We start from the raw sequence: 22,203 nt of genomic DNA on the forward strand, positions 1-22,203 counted from the left end.
TTTTTTCCTTCTAAACAATTAAAATAAGGACACATACCTCACTAACACTGTTGATGTGGCAATAAGCCAACAACTGTTTCTGCAGTGAACACAAAAGCTCATGAAGATGAGCTGGTTGGCTGTTATCTGATGATGATGTACCCAGTAAAAATTTATCACTGTTTTTTTCCAGTTCTCCAAAGGCTTGGTCCTATAAAGACAAAAGGAGGGAGAAAAAAAAAAGACATTTAACTCTGTCTTCAAATGCTCTAATACTTTACTATCATCTTAAAAAGCAGCTCTTTTTATCTATACCATGTGCACCTGTAACAATCAAAGAACTCAGGTAATGTCAAGTGTATCATTTGTTAGCCAAACTGAAATGACAATCATTTAGAATGTCACAGTAGTGATTGCTATTGAAAGCTGTCAAGCAAACACTGCTGTTCTCAAAACCTTTTTTTCATATGAAGAATTACTTTTTGTTCAATTCACCAAAGGACAACTGGATGAAAGAACTCACTTCCCATCCTAGCCTCAAAATCACAGTACGTTAAAGTAAGTAAGTACCCTTTAGAATTTATTGGGGGATGGTACATAAAATGTTTCGGATTAGAATCCTTCTTGCATTACAAAGAATGGCAATAAAAGGAGCAGAAGGTAGACAGCCAGATGGCTGCTTGACTTAATTCTAAATTCTACTGAAAAAACTGAGTTGGTTTCAAGTAGAAAATTCCAAGCAGATAGTTCAATCTAGATGACTAACAGAAGTCTATAGAAAAGAAAAAAAAACTACCAAGCATCATTCTCAGGAGCTAGGCATACTATGCCGAGATAAGCAAAAGTCTCACATTTCTTCTCACTGTTATTTAACTGGTTAGCTGAAATAAAAGTCAGTTACTTGCTCCCCTAAACTTTCTGAAAACAGCAACATCTTTGACATGCTATGATGTAAGACAGCTGACCTGTACTTGCTGCACTATTATAAGGTAATTACCATAGGGAAGTTAAACAAACAGGTTAACATTTCTGGTGTCTGACAATCTTTCTCTGGTGGATTAAACTAGACCGCCAAAAAGAGCTCCTTACAATCTACTCAGTTGATGTGTTACATTCTATCTTCCAAAAACTATAGAAGTCAATGTAAGAGTAACAAAATACTTTAGTCTGATATGAAACCATCTACATTTACATAAGCCAAGTTCAATATTTAACTGGTATTAGTCCACTCCAGAACAAATATACAGAGCAATGCTACTTTAGATAAACAAAAAGATCAGCATTTTCCAAAAGTGAAGAAATACTTTTAAAACTTTTAAGTATTCAAAATTCATTTCCATTTAAATGAAAGAATGAATGAATAAATACAAGGCCTATACATACTGTATAAAATCCCAAATTCCTTAGAAGAGTCTTCATTAAGATTTCAGCTAGATGAGTATCTGGGTGACTGCTCTGGACAGCATACGTTTGATCGGAGGGATTTCCATAGCTGATACACAATGAGGAGGTTTCTGTGGCATCAGATGGTGAGCTGTAGCCAAGCAGGGAAGCAACATGGGTGTGATCCTGCAAACTTGTCAGAATAATATCCAATTGCATTCTCTAAAGAAAGATGTTTAGACACAAGAAACAGTCTTTGTTAATGAAGACAAAACAAAGAGTCAAGAATATTCTAACAAGACACTAAAATAAGCTGGAGAACTTTACCAAATAAATCCAAACAGTTTTTCCTGTAGTATTAGAGAACAAATAAATATATGGAATTAGATGACCATACGCAGTGAAAATCTGGGACTGAGACATATTAGACATTGGACCAAATGCTTTCACCACTTTGTTCTAGTTATTTGATTATTGGGTGTGGGGATGGGGACATACATGACACATGACAAGGAGAGGGTAAATATTCTCATCTAGAGAGAAATGAGTAAATTAGGCATTCAGTTTCAGTATTGTCCCCCATTGTTGCTGGTTATGAATCCAAAAAATTTAAAACTTGCTCTAAACTAGTAACTGTTGGGTGTTTTAGTTTGTACCAGTACTAACCTTCAGAAATCTTTACAAAATGAAAACAAGAAAATTCTTCTTCATAGTTTTAGTATTACTGTAAACCTGTATTCCATACTGTACCAAAATAATTTGACAAGTATCTCACATGTACAGAACTGAATAATAGTTTCTTTTATTTTTTTAATCTGAGACTACTGCTCAAGCTTCAGTTCCTACAGCTGTCAAGGACAAGAACAAATGTTTCTTGAATTTCTTTCCTTCTGTTTGTAAGGTACTGGGCAAATCTCCTAACCTCCAGTTATTGTTTTCTTTATATTTACATAAAAGAAAGGAGCATCCCAGTCATCTTTGCAAAGCAGGGTGAAATCCATGTACAAAAGCATTATACAGGTATTCCTCCCAAAAAACAGTTAATTTTCTGTTATCCAGACTTGTCAAATCATGCTAATATTTTGAAAGATCTGATCTTTAAACTTGTCTAGATACCCTAATACAGCAATTCCTAACCTTTCTGTAGTCAGTCTTCACTTGAGAAAACATGTAGTGCTCCCTATCACAATACTAATTTAGTCAGGCTACCTACAGATTTTGCTGAGTTGAGCTTTGCACTGCAACTTACCTATAATGTGTTTGCATTCTGCAAACGACTCTCACCTTCCTGTTTAAAATGTTCTAACAACAAAAACATACACAACTGCTTTCAAAGCATGGCATATTTTTACTTGACCTTACCTGTCCTTTTGATAAGCTTTCCCATCTATCAGGACCTTGGGGTAGAAGAGAATGTAGCAATTCCATTCTCTCTCGTAATGGAGGAAGTAGCATAGTTGCTCCTACTGAGAGAGTCTCAATTACAACCTAAAATTAGAGTAGCAGAAAATACTTTTTCATTATAAGGAAAGAAAAACAAAAAGCTTCATCTTTATCTTTAAAAGTACAGTACCTCACACTTGATACACCAAAAAACATCCACCTAATTTAATTTCACACCAGAATTCTATCACACAATAGCAGATTAATCTTTCACTTTGTGATGCAAATATATGCAGTACATTGAAGGAGTGAAATGAGACCGACATATTGTCAAAACAATAAAGAACTCATTGTAAATTGCTATTTCCTGTAAAGAGTGCCACCTTAGAAGAAGTTACTCAAGTGAGTGAGTTACTCAATCCACAACATTGACATTTTAATGTTACAAAGTCAGAGAAGCTTTTTTAAATTCTTATGTAAATATTACCCTCTGCTTTCAGATCACAAAACAGTGAGCGTGATTACATTTTTTAACTTTAATGAGTAAAACTTTTAAGTCAGAATCACATTCAGAGTGGCAAGTTTAGGAAGTCAAATAAATCCATAACCACATAAAGAGAATAAAAAAAAGAGTAGCAGAATTTTTACACGTAAACAAAAAAGCATTACTCACTTCCTGAATTTCATCAGGGACAGAAGAATCCATCAGTCTAAACAACAAATTTCGAAGAGGACCAGCTTGCCGGCCAAGAATGCTAGTAGCTACACCTCCAGCTAGTGCAAGTGCAAGATGATTAGAAAGCAGTTTCAAACACAATTTAAGAAAATTGTGATGTTCCCTGTAAAAAGAAATACATCCCTGTTAATCTCTCCTACATTTGGCCTTAGTCTCTTTCCTTTTCTTATGCACTAGGCTTTTACTTCTTGTTAGATTTTGCACACTAGAAAGGTAAGTAAATTACAACTGGGACTTTGTAAAGAAACTCCTCTAAAAACCCACTGCCAATCTCCTTAAAAGATCAAAAGCCATAGTAAAGCATCGTTGTGGACAATGGTTCCAAGAAGTATTCAGTTTAGAAAACTAGCTCCATAAATTAAGAGGCAAAATCATCACTAAATACACAAATACATAGAAAAACATATTCCTCACAAAGAAAATAAAAAACTTTTAAGAAGTAATAAATGTAATCTTCTCTCAGAAGATTTAGGAGTAATCAAGAGGATTAAAAATTAAAAGTCAGGATATTAATTTCCAGTCTTATCTTTTGAAAAACTTCATAGCAAGGCAAAAACATCAATAAGGATCTTTGATACTCATAGTGGTTTTTACAAATGCTGGTGCTTTCATACTCTACAGCAATACATTTGAAGTGTCATCTGTGTTAAAAAGACTGAAAACTGGAAGCTGTAGTAATGATTACTGATGATTTGTCCAGACATCATTTTAGTTAACATAGCACTATCAACATAGCGTTAGTTTTGTGGCATTTTTACAGAAAAAGCCAATTTGTGGAAATGTATACAGGTTCTCCAAATCCAAACCAAGGAAAATGCTTCTTGCACATTTGTTTCACATTTAAATGACATTTAATATCTATGAATCTCACATTCATGAGATGTAGCTTGCACTCTTTAAATTAATGGTATATCTTCTCTTAAAACAAAATTAAAAATAGAACAACCCAAACGGAACTGATCATGAAATATTCCAAATCATCCATTACTAACTTCTGTTTGTATCAGAAGCAAACTACTTTAATTGTAATACTACTCCTTGTCAAAGTCTCATTGCCAATCTGTTCCTGAAAAAAACTGATCTGATTCAGATCAGATGGATTCAGATTCAGATGGAATGCAGTTATGCTAACTGACATAACCTGAACCACAGAGTCATACATGACCTTTAAAAAGTGTTTCATGCATTCTGAACAATTTCTAGTCCTTCAGAAATGATCAGAGACCTTGAGCTGCAAGAAGGAAATAGCACATCCTTACACACTAAAAATGCTTGCAGAAAAATATCTTCATTCCTTAGACAAAGACAGAGTTTTATCAGAGTCATTAATCCCAAGTTAAAATGCAATGTCAACTACACAGCTCCTGGTCTGAGCATCATATATGTGTTATGTCAATAACTGAATATATGCATTGATGGCATTTTTTGCTGAAGTTTACGGGGAGAGCTGAAAGCAGACACTCAAACTGATAAAAGGAGGGAGAATGGCAAAGCAGAAATAACGTACAGACACAGGAAATCTCATCCTTTTAAACATGTTTTTATATATAGTTAACTCTCAAAGGAAGTGTTTCATTTGTTGCATAATCTCAATTTGAGACAAAAGATCCTGCTAAGTTTGAGGCACTAAAAAGCTCCTGTGCTATACAAAGAAACAAAAAGGCACCTAAACCAGACTTATGCCTGTTAAAGAAAAGACTAACCAGGACTAAGCCATGCACTGCTGATGTAAAGAAAAACAAAATTACAAAAAACTTAAACATCATATGCCGTATATACCTTGATGAAGGAAAAGGAAGAGGGGGAATTTCACTGTTAATTTTGTCACAGTAGTGCTCAAGAAAAGAACGAAGGTGAGAGAAGGTACTTTCTTCAAGGTCTACACAATAGGGTCTGTGCCATGCCACAACTTGCCTGGAAGCGAACAAAATTAAGTTAACTACTGAAAATATTTGAACTGCTTTAATAAGTTAACAGTTTAAGCAGGTTGAGTACACTCTTGATCAAATCAATTTTTTTCTTAGAACAAGCTAATATGCTTCAGGCAGACTAACTTCCTAACCCTTGAAGGTAATTCCTGTAAAGTTCTTTACAAATCAAACACTCTAAATTTATGAACAAAACCACCTACAATGTCACAAATATAAAGCCATATTTATTTAATCTGATTTGCGTAAAAGCTGACCAGTACTCACAAAGCTGTTTTTAGTACAAATGACACATTATAAAGAGACTTTGACATGCTGGAGGGACAATACTGCTCAGTGCTATATGAGTCTCACTATTTTCCAAAATGTCTCCCTTTAAAACAGGGCATTCTTCCTGAAATGTCTTCCAAATTTTAAGTTTTTCTATTGTTTTTTGTTAGTCCATATTTAAATCTGAAGTTTACTGGTTCACTTGAATCACTTGTTCATGTCTTTGGTATAACCAAGTAATATTTTGTAGTATATCCAAACTACTTATTTAGGTACCAATTTTAGTTTAAGTTAACATGTAAGCATCCAGAAATTATTGTTTAAATCCATGTCAGTTATTTGTCTAAATTTCCACATTCCCAACATCTTCTGCCTACTCTACTCCTTTTTACACTAAAGGAAACTAAGCCAAAAAAAATTCTGTCAGAAGTATGAAATAAAAAAAGAGTTGTTTATCCTCTCACTGCCTAACTTGCACATTTTTAGTAAACAGCAGTAATTTTTGTCTAACAGTATATAAGAAATCTTCACATACAAAGAACTATAATCCAGATCTTTGGTGCTGCTATATTTTTGCTTGTAATTAGTAACAATTTAAAGAGAAAAGAAGGCTAGAGAGAGAGAGAAGGTGGGAGAGAGAGAGGGAGAGAAAGGAGGAGGGGGAAATGGAAAGGAAAAAACAAGACAGTCCAGTTCAAAATATTACAAGCAGAATATCTGAAACACATGTACTGGTTAACATCATCAGGAAAGAGTTAAATGTATCCCAAAATAGACTCCTATTAAAAAACTTATACCTGTCCCCAAGTGTCATTGTTACCTGTCCCTTGGAAGTGCTGTCCAGGCAAGGCTATGGGATGTTCCTGCTGAAATTTGTTGAATTGCAACTCCATCTAAACCACTTACTTTCTTCGGTTTAGTAATGGGACCAGTAGAGTTTCCCTGACCACATTGTCCCATTGAATTGTTACCCCAAGCATAAACTTCATTATCTATAAACACAAATAAAGTAGAAAACAAAACCTGAGACACAATTGCTTTTGATTGAGAGGAGGATTATGTATTTTTACACCTTAGTCTTTTTACCGTGAGAAAGAGCCAAACAGTGACTGTCACCAATGGAAATATCAACTATTCTTGTGGCAGCCAGTTCCTCAATAAGCTTGGGCCTGAGAGCAGTTGCCTCTGAAGAGCCACAGCCAAGGCACGCACCACAGCCCCATGCGTAAACCTAGAGCAAACCAACCACAAAATATCAGCGTGTCAACTTTGCATTCCGGGTGACCACGAACAAACAAAATAACAGATAACCACATGCACAAGTAACTACAATTACTCCGTTCAACAAAATATGCACAGCACTTTCATGTGTCTAATGTATATTTTGTTTAATCTGCTTTTCTTCTTCCCAGTCACTCAGATCATTGGCCACAGAGCACATTACGGAGAGGCTGTTGCAAGAAAAGAAACTGCTGCGGTAAACTTCAACACTCCTAACTCATAAAAACCCATTGCCTTTGAATAACAGTGGGGTGAAGGTGGAGTGTCAGTTTAAGTTACATGTGTAGAATGCTTACTGTATATACATCATGTCAATATTTACCTTTGAGTTTTCCAGAGATGTTGCAGATTAGAAGCAAGGCTTTCACTTAATACCTATATTCTAAAATACACACTCATTTTGAAAAACAATAAAATCACTTAACTACACGAGTTGCTTAATGCATTAAAAATTAAAATCATTTCATTGCTCTTTGCTTTCACAACTCACTTTGCTTCCTGAATCCAACTTAATTTTGTACTGGTTATGCTTATAATCCTACAACTCATTCATTTTCCATGGCTAAGCAAGACTCTTGAAAAGCGTACTTTCACATGCCTCTTCAGCACATTTTGAATTCCTTTAGTGCAGTAGGATTTCAGTACTTCAGTCCATCTCTAATCAAGAATTTTACTGATATTGAAGTACTAGTTGAACATTTTCTCAACAGACAAAATAATAAAGTGCTGAAATAATGAGTCTACACAATCTTCACCAGCTCTCATCATTTGAGTGAAAACTTGGGTTTGCCTACCTGCCCTGTTGACGTTAAGGCAAGCGAAGACTGACTCCCAGCACAAACTTTTCGAATAAACATTCCTTGCAAGGCTTCTATAACTTTAGGTTTATATACTCTATTTGTATCACCATGACCAAGTTTGCCTATAAAAGGAGGAAACACAAGCAGAAGGTATTTTCAGTACTACAACAATTACAAGTACCCAAAAAGAATTCATTTCATACTTCAAAAAATGCCAGAGTATATTTTTAAAATTAAAATACATTACAACTTTTGTCAAACCTAGTCACTTCCAAATGCAGTCATTACAGACTTCAAGAAATATACCTTAACTGTATTTAAAAACTGAAATATTAATTCTGTATATCTATACTATTGACTGCCTGCTGTTTAGCTACTAAAGCCTTCTAAAACACTAAACCTTCTCATATTTGACAAAAAAAAATTATTACTTTGTAAAGTGACTTGGAAAAAACCCAACTTTTCTGCATTTTTGTAACAGCTGTGTGCATTTGTGAAACAACTGATTTTTTTATTCCTTTATTCCTCCTTTAAATTTCTCCTGAAAACAGTTATTCATCTCCACAATTTCACCATTATTGATCAAAGATCTCAAAACCAAAGAATGTCACTAGACTACGGCAGTATGCTGGCAGCAAAACATTCCTCAAAAGAGAAAAATCAAATCAAATGTGAAAAATATCACAAAGACTGTTAAGTACTACAAAAGTTTTGCTTTGAATCCTATTGTTCTAGCTTTTCTACAGTATTTTAGTATCTCATTATTAATATCCAGAAGTCAAATTGTTCCTACTGTAGCAGAAGAGCAAATTTCAATACTTTAGGAAGGTTAAGATGCCTATCCTGTTAAAATACGATTTTTCAACTGAAATTACAGAAAAAGAGACAGAGAAATGGGAACAATTCTATATGTGCACGTCAGAGATGGTGCTTGTATGAAACTCAAACTCCTATCCAGTTCTATTAAACACCGATTTGTTGATGAGACTTCTGTCCTCTGTATTTTTCTGTCTCTTTACACTAGACTAGGAAGCACTAATACAGTAATTTTATGAGTTTTCATTTTTACCTAGTGGCATAACCAATTTAGCTAAATAAGGTAATGAGTGATTCTGTAATTGCTATATCAAATGGGTCAGTTTATTTGAAAGCTACCAGCAATGCATTTTTTCCAGAATTGTTTATGCATTCATTGAGCTTTCTGCTCTGTGAAAGTTCTTTTCATTCTGATAAGCCCTTTTTGAAGTCTGTAATTTTGCAGTTCAGCTTCAAATACTGTTTTTGATTTTACTAAAATCTTTTCCTTGGACAGCTACCTAATGACAAAGAAAAAAAACCAAAATGAAATTGCAAGGAGTACTGAGGCTGTGAGGTAGATGGAATAGGATGAAAATCACCATCAAAATGTCAGTTTTACCTACCATTGTCTCCTCCTCCAAATGACCATACTGTTCTTCCATCTTTGGACAGAGCTATTGTATGTGAACTGCCACAGGAAACTTCTCCTACATTGCTGATATCTTTTACTAAAGTTGGAATGTTGCGGCTATTGCTGTCACCATGACCTAAGAGAAAAGAAAATAGTATTTTCTTTTTGTGAAGATGGTGATATACGGTTTTGTGAAGATGGTGACATACAGTTTGTAATTTCAGAGACTTTGTAAAATCCATACACATTGTAATGATCAGAAATTATAATTTCTGCCTAGTTTTTTGAAAGATTCATAGCATGTTTTGGAAGAGATCTGTAGTACAGTTAACAAATATTTAATTTTTGAGACATACTCCAGAACATTTGTCCATACCTTAAAGTCTCTAAATCAGAAGACTATTTTCTATCTAGTTTCAAAGAAATAAAAATAATTACTAGGACAACAGTCTTTAATGATAGTTGATTAGGTAGCTATACTTCCTAATACTTCAGTAAGCAGCTGAATAGCATGAGGAAGCTAAAATAAGGGCACACTCTTACCCCTGTCAATACAAGCAGAAGTACTGCACGGACAAATAAAATCAGCAGAGAGTCACAATTCTAACTAGTCCTTTCTGCAGAAACTCAATACAGTACATTATCACCTACTTCATAATGAGTATGAGTTACATGTCTAATAAACTACAGTCATTCTGCAGATATGGAAAAAACATTAGCAACAGAGGGGAAAGGACTACTACATGGTATCCATAACTAATTAAATGTGAACAAGTTACTATGATCTAATTAAATGCTACTTTTTATCTGCATGCTGGAACCTACCATTCCACATTCCAAGTTCCCCAAAGCACATGAAGCCCCACATTAGGCTAAAACTCAAAGACTATGTTTCTACAATTCCAAAATTGTAGGTTAAATCTCTAAACTAGTGACTTCTTCTCAACAGCAGATACAGGCTCAGCACTTCTACCAACTACTTTGAAAAACTGTAACAGTTTGAGTCGTAAAACACTGTCCTCATTTTCTGCCTGTCAATTACTTGGTTTCACCCTTGTACTTGGTGATCATGGCATTCAAAGCAGAAAGGAATTAAAGCCTAACTTGAAGAAGTTTTCTATGCAAAATCTGTTGGTTCAACTGGACCTGCTTGAGAAGGCCAATTTGCCACTCGGCATACCAGCTGTACTGTCAGGATAATGAAATAAACAAGTAAAATCTAAGCAAACAGAAATAACTTGGGGTTCATTTCACCTAATACATCTGAAGAGTTAAATTTAAGGTAAAAGGACATTAAGACATAATGGCAAATTTTATTCCAAGTATTCTGATTAGTACCACATTAGACTCAGACCTCTGATATTCCTTGCTAGTTATTCATGACTGTTCAAATAACCATTCTACCACCACTAGGTCATATTTATCTAGAATTCCAGTTTATTTAAGACATCTGATGTTTACATTTAAGCGGCAGTGACTACTGTATACAGTCTTATAAATGAAGGCAACTTTTCCTGTAAAGAAAAATATTTTTAAATAGAATTTGTGCATTAACTGCATTAGAGTCTCTACACTAGGTTTAATAAAATCATCTATATTCACACACACCTGGGTGCAAGTGTAGGTGTATTGAGAGGAGATAACAAGAGAATAAGGCAAATGCATGTATAGTATCATTACCAGACACACTAATTCTTCCAAAAGTATCTAATGACATTTTAAAATTACCTAATCTTCCAAAATCTCCTTCTCCCCATGTATATAGCTCTCCATCTTCAGTAACAGCAGCGCTGTGTCTGTATCCAGCTGACACACATACAACAACCTACATTACATGCAAAAATAAAAATCAAGTTGTTACATTAATTCCATAGGAGGTTTAACAGCTTATGAAATTCAAGTTTCAAACGCAGCCTACATAAATTGACTTTGCTCACTCATGCAGAACAAGTGCACACATAAATTAATCTTCGCAATCTTTTATATTCAGTAAGTGGAAATCATTACACGGAGACAAGTTTTTACATAAAACTAGTCATGATTTGTCAAGCAAATTTAATATAATGATATCCTAGTAAAAGAAGCATCAGTGGATGTTTTAAACAAGGACCAAAACACAGACAGGGAAGAAAAGATTTTGTAGGACAATAGAAAGCCACTTTTCAAGTGAAACCACTAAGAAGTTCTGTATGAAAAGTCTTAATGTTACAGTTAGCTAAAGCAACCATCCCCTGGAATGTCATCACAGTTGAGCAAAAGCAAGTTTTACTCTTAAGTCTATAAGAATGTTAACTGACAACACTATTGTCCAATTCATACGCCTAAAGAAAATTATAAGCTTTAGAGCTTCACTGAAAGCAAAAGAAGGTTAGAAAAAACAGAACTTTTTCTGAAAATTTTTTATATTTAAAATTTTACAGAACATTACAAATGAACAGAACGAACACAGGTGTTCTACTACACAAAACATACCTTTCCTTGCAGAGGACCCTGAATAAGTTTGGGGTATTTCTGAGTTGAACTATTTCCATGTCCCAGTTTTCCATAGTCACCATCACCCCAGCTGAAGACTTCCCCTTCTGTTGTAAATGCTAAAGTATGACCATCAGATCCTTTGGAAGACGACACCTTTTTAATAGATCGATGGGGCTCAAAAGTCAACTTTTTCAACGTGGACTGATTATTGGAGTCACCTAGTCCTAGTCTCCCATAACTGCCTTTACCACAGGCTCTAACAGAACCATCCGTAGAAATAACAAACGTACAATATTGTCCAGCTTCAATCTATAAACCAAAGGTTAAAACAGAAAAAACAAAGATTAGAGAAATGTAAACTTCACAGATTGGTCTAAATGTCTATCTTTTTAAACAGTGTCAGGTTCTTTTACATAACCTTTTCATATAACATCATCTAAAAATTAAGGAGAATTTGGACTTCACCACGCAGTAAAATTCAAATTCTTGAAAAATATTTCAGAGTAAATCTATTTTCTTGAAGTAACAGATATAAATAGCAATTAATCTGTTTTATTTGCATCTCTTCTATAGGCTACAGAACTCAGGCTACCTTCAGATCTCCAAGAGTCACAGACAGAAATAGACAGTCTTTGAAGGCATTTTAAGAAATCAAGGTTAAAAAGACAAAGTAACAGCTTGATCAAGCACTGTAGGTTTTGTTTAATTTTAACCAGTATGAAGCAGTAACATTACAGATATATGTCAAATGATAAAAGTCCGTGACATTTGAGACTACGCGTTTTAATTACATAAACATTAAAGAAATAGGACCAAAAGTTTTTAAGGGAAGAAAGACCTCTACTGGAAAGTCAACACACAGCTGAAGAATAATCTAACAGGAAACTAACTAACCCTGCAATAATTTCCTCTAGGAATCTTAACACAGTGTAAGCACAAAGTATGTTCATATCTGAAGCATAAAGACACTGCATGTCCACATCATAAAAGGCACAAAGCAGGTGGTAGACTGCACAGTGACAGCCCTATTCACTGCAAATTAACTTCTTCATATAGAAAAAATCCTACAAATATCATCAATGAACGTTAAAGAATAAGATTTTTTATCCCAAAGGGAAGTCACATAAATGTTGTACAGCTGTATACAGCACTCTTTGAAGAGTAATCCATTCATTCAGATCACTCATTCCACTCTTGTGTATTAGTGTTTGAAGACATTTTTTTTGAATGCCTAAACCTGCCTTATGAGACCTTGTCCTGCAGTTCACTAGCATATAAAATATATCAGTGACGTCAATAGAAACAATTTTAGAAGATGTACCTAAATTGTCTAATGACCAAAAAAGTGCTTTTACTTAAGTCAACACTGCAAAGCCAACATAGTAACAGAAAAGCAAACTATTATATTCTGAGTCATGCATCAGTAGAAGTGCTCAGTTGCAACTGCAGAATCTGTGACTGAAAGCAGAAAAAGCATACTGCATATTGATTTTTAGAAAGCTAATTAAGGCTGCTGGACAGGAGTTAGCCCAGTTTGGACTTTTAAACTAAACAACCTTGGTGTGAAAATCAGCAATGGAAAAAGATTGAGTAGTTAAGATATCTTTTAAACAACAGGGGAAAAAAAAAAAAAGAAAACAAACTACAGTCAATAAAATTTGTCTCTGCAAATGCATAACATAGAAAGTTAGATCAGTCAATTGTTCTTGTTACATGGACACTGATCTCTGCTATTAAAAATAAAACAAATTTTTTTCAGGTATCAATAAAATTAGTAAGACACTTTCAGTAAAATAACTTGTGTGATTAATTCTGAGCATCACGTTTCCATTACAACTTGACACTCAGACCTAAAGTACTATTTTCCAATTTTGTACTATAACTGTGAAGCTGTTCAGTGTTATGTAATGTACCACTGTAAATGTCACTCACCGTCTGTGCATCAGAAAAACTTGGAGCAAGCTTGGGTTGAAGTATTTTCTCTTGAGTTCCTTCTACCAGTTGATGACTGCTGTTGCTACCCCAAACATACACTTCACAGGTCTCAGAAACAATGGGAGCATCACCTGTTTGAATGCTGTCAGAGCTGGCACATGTTCTTGAATAGTCTGATGCCATTCGACAAACCTATTAATACAAAAAACTTACTCACTTAAGAATTTTCTTTCTTTCTATATAGTAACAAGGTCTAATGAAACTTATTTCTCCTCAGTATGATTCTCTGCTTAAACCACAAATCATCCATCACTGTAACATTAGCTTCCCCAAATTACTTTGTTTCTCTACAGGTTTTTCAGCTTTTTTGCCCTCCTCTTCTACCCCAGAATAACTCAGCAGAGTCTTGACCATATCTGGACCATGCACGCACAAATTGGATGTGTGAGGGGGAAGTAAATTAAAATTATCTTAAAATCAAGGTTTGTTTCAACACATACCTCTTCAAATAAACACAGAGCTGCCTCATAAAGAGAACATAAGCCATCAGATGTCCTCGTTGGCTCTCTCCATTGACTTCGATCAGCAGATGACCCCTACAATTTTTAAAAGCGGTTACTATGAGAAAAATATTTCCACATAGCAACAGTGCACCTGTACAGAATACATTAGGGATTCGTTCTTATAGTTAAGTTTAACTAAACTAACTTTCTCTCCTAAGCTGTGATATCTGCATACACTTCAGGACAACAAAAATGTGACAAGTGTTAGTTAAACATTCTTATTTATTCATTGTTGTGAAAATACTTGGGTTTTGAGATAAGTTTTGTTCTGAAATGCAAGTCATTTCTGTTTAAAGTGATCATTACTTAAAAATTACTAATCATTTTATGTATTTATTTACACAACTTCCTTATTTTGATCTCTACGTTTATATCTAGCCCAGAAAGAACAAAAAATAAAGCTGTCCATTGGGACTTTCAATTCAACTCAGGCACGTCACTACCATGCTCTTGTCATGTCCCCATTGTTTAATTTTTTTACATTTTAAAATATATGCATTACAAGCTTGAGAAGGGAGAACAGAATGACCACTTCAGGAAAATAGTCATTCCCAGTTTCATTCTGAGTATGAGGCAGAAGCTTGGAACAGCTTCTGACTGCATACTGTGCAATAATTTCATAGCTTCAAAAAGAATATTCATCTAAGACCAGAAGTAAACTGTCAACATAAAAAGCCGTGTGACACACTTTCAAACAACTTAGCTCATTTTCTTATTCTTACTAATTTCTGAGCAGTAGCAAAATCACTAAACATCTCAAATCTTACTGATTTGCTTGAACAGCAAACAAGGAGTACTGCAAATTCACTAAATAATGAATTCCAAGTTCAAGGACAGCATGTCTTAAAAACAGTTCCTTAACGTTTTTTGCTATGAACTTAAATGCAAAGTGCAAGTGGATCAAGTATATTCACGATTCTTTTCTGAAGTGAGAGAACAACACCAAAAGGGACAGCATAGGGATTGCTTTACTGTTTCATCTTTACTTACAAGGAAATGGGTGGGCAGGGAGGGAAGGAAAGAGTTGGTGGGTAAGAAAGGAAATATTTTTTTTAAATATTTCATAAAAAAATCCCAAACACTTTTTTAACACATTAAGCAAATCATTCAGCAAACTCCCATTAGGTGTAGAGGAACTACTTAAGAACACAAATAGTAGAAAAAATGCACAGTAGAAAAATCAAAGCTGGTATACCTACCAAAGATCGTCGCATCTGTGTTAATATACTCATAAAGCAATCAAAGCTGATCATCCCTTCTGGACTTTGAAGCAACTTGGTCTTCTCCATGGTGTTTACTACAGCTGAAGCACCTAAAGCCATTTCTATCCATTCAAGAAGGTATCGCAAGGAACCTCGTTGGGCAGCCAAACCAAGAAGTAATTCAGAAGCTAACCTACGACCTAAAGTGTCTGCCCCGGAGTTTGGAATAGTTACTCCTTTGAGAAATGTTGTTACTTGTGATAAACAGTCCAATCCCATTGGTGGAATCTTGCTTTCATTTGCTAAAGATAACGGTGGTAAAGAGCTCACAACCTCTATTGCAGTATGGATAACATCATTGCAAAGACTGAGGCCAGGTCCTGACGTGGGCATCATCCAACTTTGTCTTAGCAGAGCAAATAACAAGCTTAGTCCAGTCCGAACCCCCATTTCTATGAGTGCATCTGTACTTGACCTGGGACGTTCACTAACAGAATGAACATCTGTTGACCCAGAACTGCTTTCTGGTGAATGCTGCTGTTGTTTCACCTTACCCTTATCGTGATATTTATTAGAAAGTGCATAGAAGACACGCTGCAACACAAGGAGACGTTTTCGAAGTGCTCCAGCAAATGGAGAGTCTGAGCATACCATCTTCGCCAGTGCCAGCTGGCTGCTAAGAAGGGCATCCAAGTAGTGGTCCTGTTCATCACTAGATAGAGATTCCCGCTCAAAATCTGGTAACTGAGGTCCTTTGAGGCACAGAACCTGCTGGGGCAATGGCACTACTTCTTTATTGCTGACTAACTTAGCGTACAAGATAGAAACTCCCTCCCTTGTTGCAATAGATTCACTGTCTTCTGTGATCCAGGAGCTGTTTAGATGTTCAAGCCATTTCAGCTTCACAGGTGGGACCATAGCTGCCATGTTGGTTTATTCCTTTGCCATTAGTCCTGAGGATGAAAAACAAAGTAAATTGGAGTAAATTACTATCTACAGAACTGACTGCCCACAGCAGAACAAATGCTACCAATCCTTTAAGAAAACAAGTAGTAAAAGATCAATCACCAGGAATTACCAAAGTTCCACCATTTTACCCATATAAGTGCTGCAACCTGGAATTCAGATCAAATACTAACAGAATAGTTTAGAAGCCCCTTCTGGGGCTGATTCCCCCGAAGGCTGTGCTGCCATTCAGTGGGATCTCAACCGGCTTGAGAGTTGGGCAGAGAGGAACCTCATGAGGTTCAACAAGGACAAGTGCAGAGTCCTGCAACTAGGAAGGAACAACCCCATGCACCAGTACAGGCTGGGGATTGACCTGCTGAAGAGCAGCTCTGCAGAGAGAGACCTGGGAGTCCTGATTGATAATAAACTAAATATGAGCCAGCAATGTGCCCTTGTAGCCAAGAAGGCCAATGGCAACCTGGGATGCATCAAGAAGAGTGTGGCCAGCAGGTCAAGGGAGGTTCTTCTCCCTCTCTACTCTGCCCCAGTGAGGCCTCATCTGGAGTCCTGTGTCCAGTTCTGGGCTCCTCAGCTCAAGAGGGACAGGGAAGTGCTGGAGAGAGTCCAGCGCTGGGCCACAAAGATGATCAGGGGACTGGAACATCTTTCTTATGACGAAAGGCTGCGGGAACTGGGGCTGTTTAGTCTGGAGGAGATTGAGGGGACTTCTTATTAACATTTATAAATATCTAAAGGGTGGGTGTCAGGAGGTTGGGACATCCCTTTTTTCTATGGTAGATAGTAACAGGACAAGGGGTAATGGGATGAAGCTGAAACACAAAAAGTTCCACTTAAACATAAGAAAAAACTATTTCACCATGAGGATGAGGGGGCGGTGGAACAGGCTGCCCAGAGGGGTTGTGGAGTCTCCTTCCTTGGAGGTCTTCACAACCCACCTGGGACATGTTCCTATGCGACCTGATCTAGGTGAACCTGCTTCTGCAGGGGGTTGGACTAGATGATCTCTAAAGGTCCCTTCCAACCCTACCATTCTATGATTCTATGAAGTAGCATAAAAGACATTTTGCTGATTAACTTTTCGCTTTAAACAAGTAAGTATACACAAATGTGAAACTTCCTTAACAGAATCTGAGTTAAAATCTGCATTTTCTAAATCCGCATGCACAAAAATCCACACACAGCAGATTTAACACTGCTATGTTTCAACTAAAATATGCTTTTACTATTCTCTAGAAAAAAAATCATATTCTCTTTACAGACAGCAAAGCTAAGGACAAAACCTTCCAAAAAATGCACAAGATCATGAACAACTACGTACAGTATAAACTTTCACTTTACACTAATTCAGGCTATAACTAAGGGCTCAACCTGTCAAACACATTAAGTCCTACTGTCACAAGCCACTCTTTCCGCTTTCTAAGATAAACTAGTGATCTCCTTGCAACCCATGTCAGAACGTTAAATGGAAACCAGGACAGATGGTTTGACTGTTGGAGTGGCACATTATATGGGTCCTATTCACTCAGTGAATAGGCTCTTTAGGCCAAATACACGTTACAACTATTCCAAGTAAAACTATGGTACCCAAAATTATTTATTACACAACATTAATATCTTTGATAAAGTATGACTTCAAAAGTATTCCAAATTTTTAGGACAGACTTCTAAGGAAGACATCACTAACAATATTTCTATTGCAAAAATAAATCCTAAGTAATCTGCAGCAGGAACACAAAGTGAAATCTCTTCCAATTTTGCAGTTCTTATAAGTATGAAGTAAATTAGTTGGGGTTTTTTTTAATTTATTTAAAGAAGTGGCCAGTGCTGTCTTAGTGACTGCTCTGAGAGAGAAGGATGTATGAGGGGAAGATTGCTCCATATAAATGCATCAATGCAAAGCATTTCTTCTGTGTCACGACAGACATCTCACCATAACTTCCTTCTTCCAAGTACTATAGGACTGTATTTTAGGACTGTTCATAACCATAGTTGTAGTTTACCTGGTTATTTTTGAAGCACATAAGAACAACATTTATTTAACAGACAAAGTAATTCAAGATTTAGATCTGAAGAACTAAAAAGATGCAGAACCAAGGAGCACATCTCAGCTTTATGATGATTTATGTGTGCACTGAATTATACAATGGGAGACCTTGCCCTCAAGACCTGGTATTTGATAAGGATAACAAAGATTAACCTAATGGTAGCTTTTCTGACAAAAACATGAACTGCCAAACAGCCCACATCTCTCCCATATCAGCAAGAAATTCCACAGACCAAAAAAACAACTTTATACAACTGACAGTACTCTCCCAAGAATAAAACTGTGACTAGAACTTCTATACTATATATATTGCTTAGAGCTCATAAATGAGAGATGTTAATATTCTTCAAAAAAATATCCTGAAACCATTACTGTATGCCACTGTTACCCAAAGACAAGCTGCTGCAGAAATCAGGGTTTGCATGGTCTAGAAGTGGTGGCCTATGTGACACTAAGTTGCAAAACAAGCAAAGCTTGTATTAGAGTAGCTTCTAAGGGATTCTTAGCTCTAGCACAGCAACATGTTGATAGTCATACTGGTTTTTACAGGATGCAAGCTAATTCACATATTTTGCTGCAAAATGTGTCATAAAAACTTTTCAGTCAGTTTAATCTCATTTTTCCCTTTCATCTTGCAATTTCAGTCTGTTCTACCAACACTTAAAAGACAAAAAAAAAAGTAATAAATACAGTTTTGGAATAACTATATTTTGGGACATCCAGCTATTTAAAAATCAAGTGAGGGCTTCATTGCCAGATCTTGTTCACAGTTCTGGATCAGAATCCTGACACAAGTATAAGAAATCTATAGAAGACTAAGTGGAATGTGCATTGAGCACTTAATATTTATACATGTCCCATAGATTGGAAAGGTTGTCCACTCTCATGCCTCACTATTTTTATTATTCACCTGCAATCTAGCAGTATATTAATACTTTAATACCTTGCAATTGGATTTAAGATTCTTAGTTATTGACTTCATTTTTTCATTTTATTCGAATAAAATATTTTTTCTTCTTGTTTTGCTTAATATGTTTAGTCACATAAATACAGAATTTTTAGTAGATGGGTTTTGAACTCAACAGCAAACACACAAACCACAAGAACTACATGTGTGCAAAGTAACAATGTCATTAAAATCAGCTTTTCTTAGTTATAATTTATACAACATTCAAGTACCGTAAAAGTAAAAAAAGCCCCAAAAAACAAACAAACAAAAAAAAAATCAAAAACCAAAACTATTTTAAAAAATGAACACTGGTGTGAAAATCTTTCTCCATACAAGAATGCATACTGATCACAACTAGTTGAGTCCAGGGTTCTTCTAAGTCTGAGAAATTTTTTTTTAATTAGTAAAGAAAAAGAACACTCAGCTCCCCAAGAGAAACTTGAGTTACTGATTTTAATGCTTGTAGCCTTTAGAATTCCATTTTCTTAAAAAAGATTCTTGATGTCAACTGTAAAGTGGAAGCTTTTTCAAGGCAAAAGTGCTTTCAAATTTATCTTTTAAAAAGAAGGGTGTTTCAAAAACTACAAATTCTTTTATCTCCTACAGTACAAAACAGATGTTTGACTCCTGTTTTATAGTCATTAGCCATGGGTTACATAGGTTCTGAATGATCAGTTTCTGTTCAAGAACACTTCAAATTCTAATGTATCGCAATTTCACCAAAAAGTAATGTAATATCCTGAAAGAGAGGTTTGTGTTCTTTTGAGCTCTGCTTGATGCGATTTAAAACAATCTCCGGGAGGTGGAGGAAATCTCTCTGCCATCTAGTGAGAGGATGTGCTTACTACAGCTGTAATGCTTGTACAGTGGGTAATACATAATACAACTCTGTTCTCTCTGTCCTGACATTTCATACTTAAAGGAAAAAAAAAACCACACATACAAAATAACCACAGAACTATAGTATTCAGCCAATAGGTCCATTAAAATAAAAAAGTGCACATTCTGTGCTACTAAGCACTTGCTTTTATTCCAAATTTTCTCTGTTAAAGCTTGGTGCCCTCATCAAAAGTCTTATTTGACCCTAAGTGAGCCTTGCCCAAGCAACTTCAGCTGTATTAGAGCAGAGAAAATCCTTCCATATGTCTATCACACAAAAACTGGAGCCACAACTGTTCATTACCAATCTGAGGCACTTAGACATATCTTCTGTTTACTCATACTACAAAACGCAGCAAAAGCTCATCTTTCAAGTGACAGAAATAGGTATTATTATATCCAGGACTCTGTTCACAAAGAAAGGGAAGGATTTGCGAACTACTGTTTAATCTGAATTGCAACCATAAACCAAAATTACAAATTCTGGTCTTCAGTAACGAAGTTAATGCCTTGAGAGGCAATACATGGGGATCCAGCTATGTTGAGATGTTCTCTGAAGAGAGACTCATTACTTTGTTTTATGGTATGCTTCTACCAGTTGTTCTCCATTCAGAAATTTCCAAATGTGCTCATGTACCTCAAAGGTGCAAATACTGCCCATTTTCCTGAAGATGAGTAGATTTTTTTTCTCTTCTCCTTGTATCCAAGTCTCTAAACATAGAGACTAAAGCCTGAATCTGAGCTCTTAGTAGTGACCTCTCTAACTGCAGCTTTCACAAGAAATATGTTGGTCCGCCTTGAAAATAACATTTGGTTTAATATGACTGCTAGTAGTCTCTAACCAGACACATTGATAGCAAGAAGTTGGTTTTGCTATAGTCCCGAAAACACTCTCTGAATACAAATGCAATTTCTGTCTCTGTATGGGGTACAAGAGTATCAACTATATGTCACTGAAGTTAACCAGAAACTAGGTAACAACAGCTAGCACAGTTTATAGGCAGGGGTTTCTTCCTCTAGCTCATGGCCTTAGAAACATAAATACAAGGTTTATAATTGCTTCAGTGCATGCACAAGGACATTTCATTTAAGTGCAAGCAAAAAGAAAATACAGTTGAGTTTGAAAGACCCTTTGAATAAATTCTCTGATTATTTTCTACATCAAACCACTACAAAGTCAGCTGACAATGTGGAAGGTATCAATTCTGCAGTGTGGGACAGTGTATAGTCCTGCAAACTTCCTAAACAATCTGATCATATGGTTGATCATATGGCCAAATACAAAGGGATAATGCAGAAACATGTGACACAAAGTGAAGAAAAGAAGTAATTTTCATTCAGTAGCAGCAGCACAACCCTAAAACAGTCTGAATGTATAGCAATAGTTTATACAGCACATATTTCAACACTGGAGCAGTTAAAACACTTAAAATTAAAAATTTCAAATCAGAAGTTGCCAGAACTTTGGGAAATTTTTATTTTAACAAAACAAACAAACAAAAACTCTGAAAGATCTCTTTGCAATTGTAACAAAAGTTCCTCCAAAATATTCAACAGTCTGAAAACAACTGTCAAATAGTAGCCAACATTTTATATGTAGTAAACCTCCAAATCTTCCAAGTAGATAGCTCTCATTGCTTAAAAAAATCTTGGAATTAACCAAGATGATGCCTATTCCATAATTCCCAGATATATAACAAAGTGTTAAAATTAGAAACGTTTGAGAATTTTTTTATATGTTATTTTATACAAACACGCATCTATTCAGCACCAGGTGGAGAAAAATCTATTCACATTAACAAAACATACACCACAAAAGCTCAGTTGTTCTTCACTTATTCCTTGTTTTCTCCTCCTCCTCCTCCTCCTAAAACAAACAAACAAAACTCAAAGAAAAAGAAACAAAATAACCCATCAACAAAGTAAACAGTGAAAATTTGCAACACAACTCATTCCTCATATCTTTTGGAACCACAGTTCCTGTTGGGCAAATAGCCA

The 22,203-nt window shown here is 35.6% G+C and overlaps 1 protein-coding gene across 10 annotated transcripts in view; it reads right to left on the minus strand.

Annotated features, from left to right (window-relative positions):
- The window catches only part of HERC1 (HECT and RLD domain containing E3 ubiquitin protein ligase family member 1), a 103,110-nt gene that overhangs the window by 68,509 nt on the left and 12,398 nt on the right, over positions 1-22,203 (minus strand). For all 10 annotated transcript variants that reach the window (XM_061999389.1, XM_061999391.1, XM_061999385.1 and 7 more), the window contains exons 2-15: positions 15,362-16,317; positions 14,100-14,195; positions 13,597-13,791; positions 11,662-11,973; positions 10,918-11,014; positions 9,182-9,325; positions 7,755-7,882; positions 6,766-6,910; positions 6,500-6,671; positions 5,261-5,395; positions 3,419-3,584; positions 2,725-2,850; positions 1,363-1,584; positions 38-190 (exon numbers count right to left, since the gene is read on the minus strand). In XM_061999389.1, coding sequence (XP_061855373.1) covers positions 38-190; positions 1,363-1,584; positions 2,725-2,850; positions 3,419-3,584; positions 5,261-5,395; positions 6,500-6,671; positions 6,766-6,910; positions 7,755-7,882; positions 9,182-9,325; positions 10,918-11,014; positions 11,662-11,973; positions 13,597-13,791; positions 14,100-14,195; positions 15,362-16,291 — 3,021 coding nt within the window. In that variant the 5' untranslated portion in view covers positions 16,292-16,317. The remainder of the gene's footprint in view (positions 1-37; positions 191-1,362; positions 1,585-2,724; positions 2,851-3,418; positions 3,585-5,260; positions 5,396-6,499; positions 6,672-6,765; positions 6,911-7,754; positions 7,883-9,181; positions 9,326-10,917; positions 11,015-11,661; positions 11,974-13,596; positions 13,792-14,099; positions 14,196-15,361; positions 16,318-22,203) is intronic.

This window comes from Colius striatus, chromosome 7, assembly GCF_028858725.1.
Source record: "Colius striatus isolate bColStr4 chromosome 7, bColStr4.1.hap1, whole genome shotgun sequence".
Taxonomy (NCBI): Eukaryota; Metazoa; Chordata; class Aves; order Coliiformes; family Coliidae; genus Colius; species Colius striatus.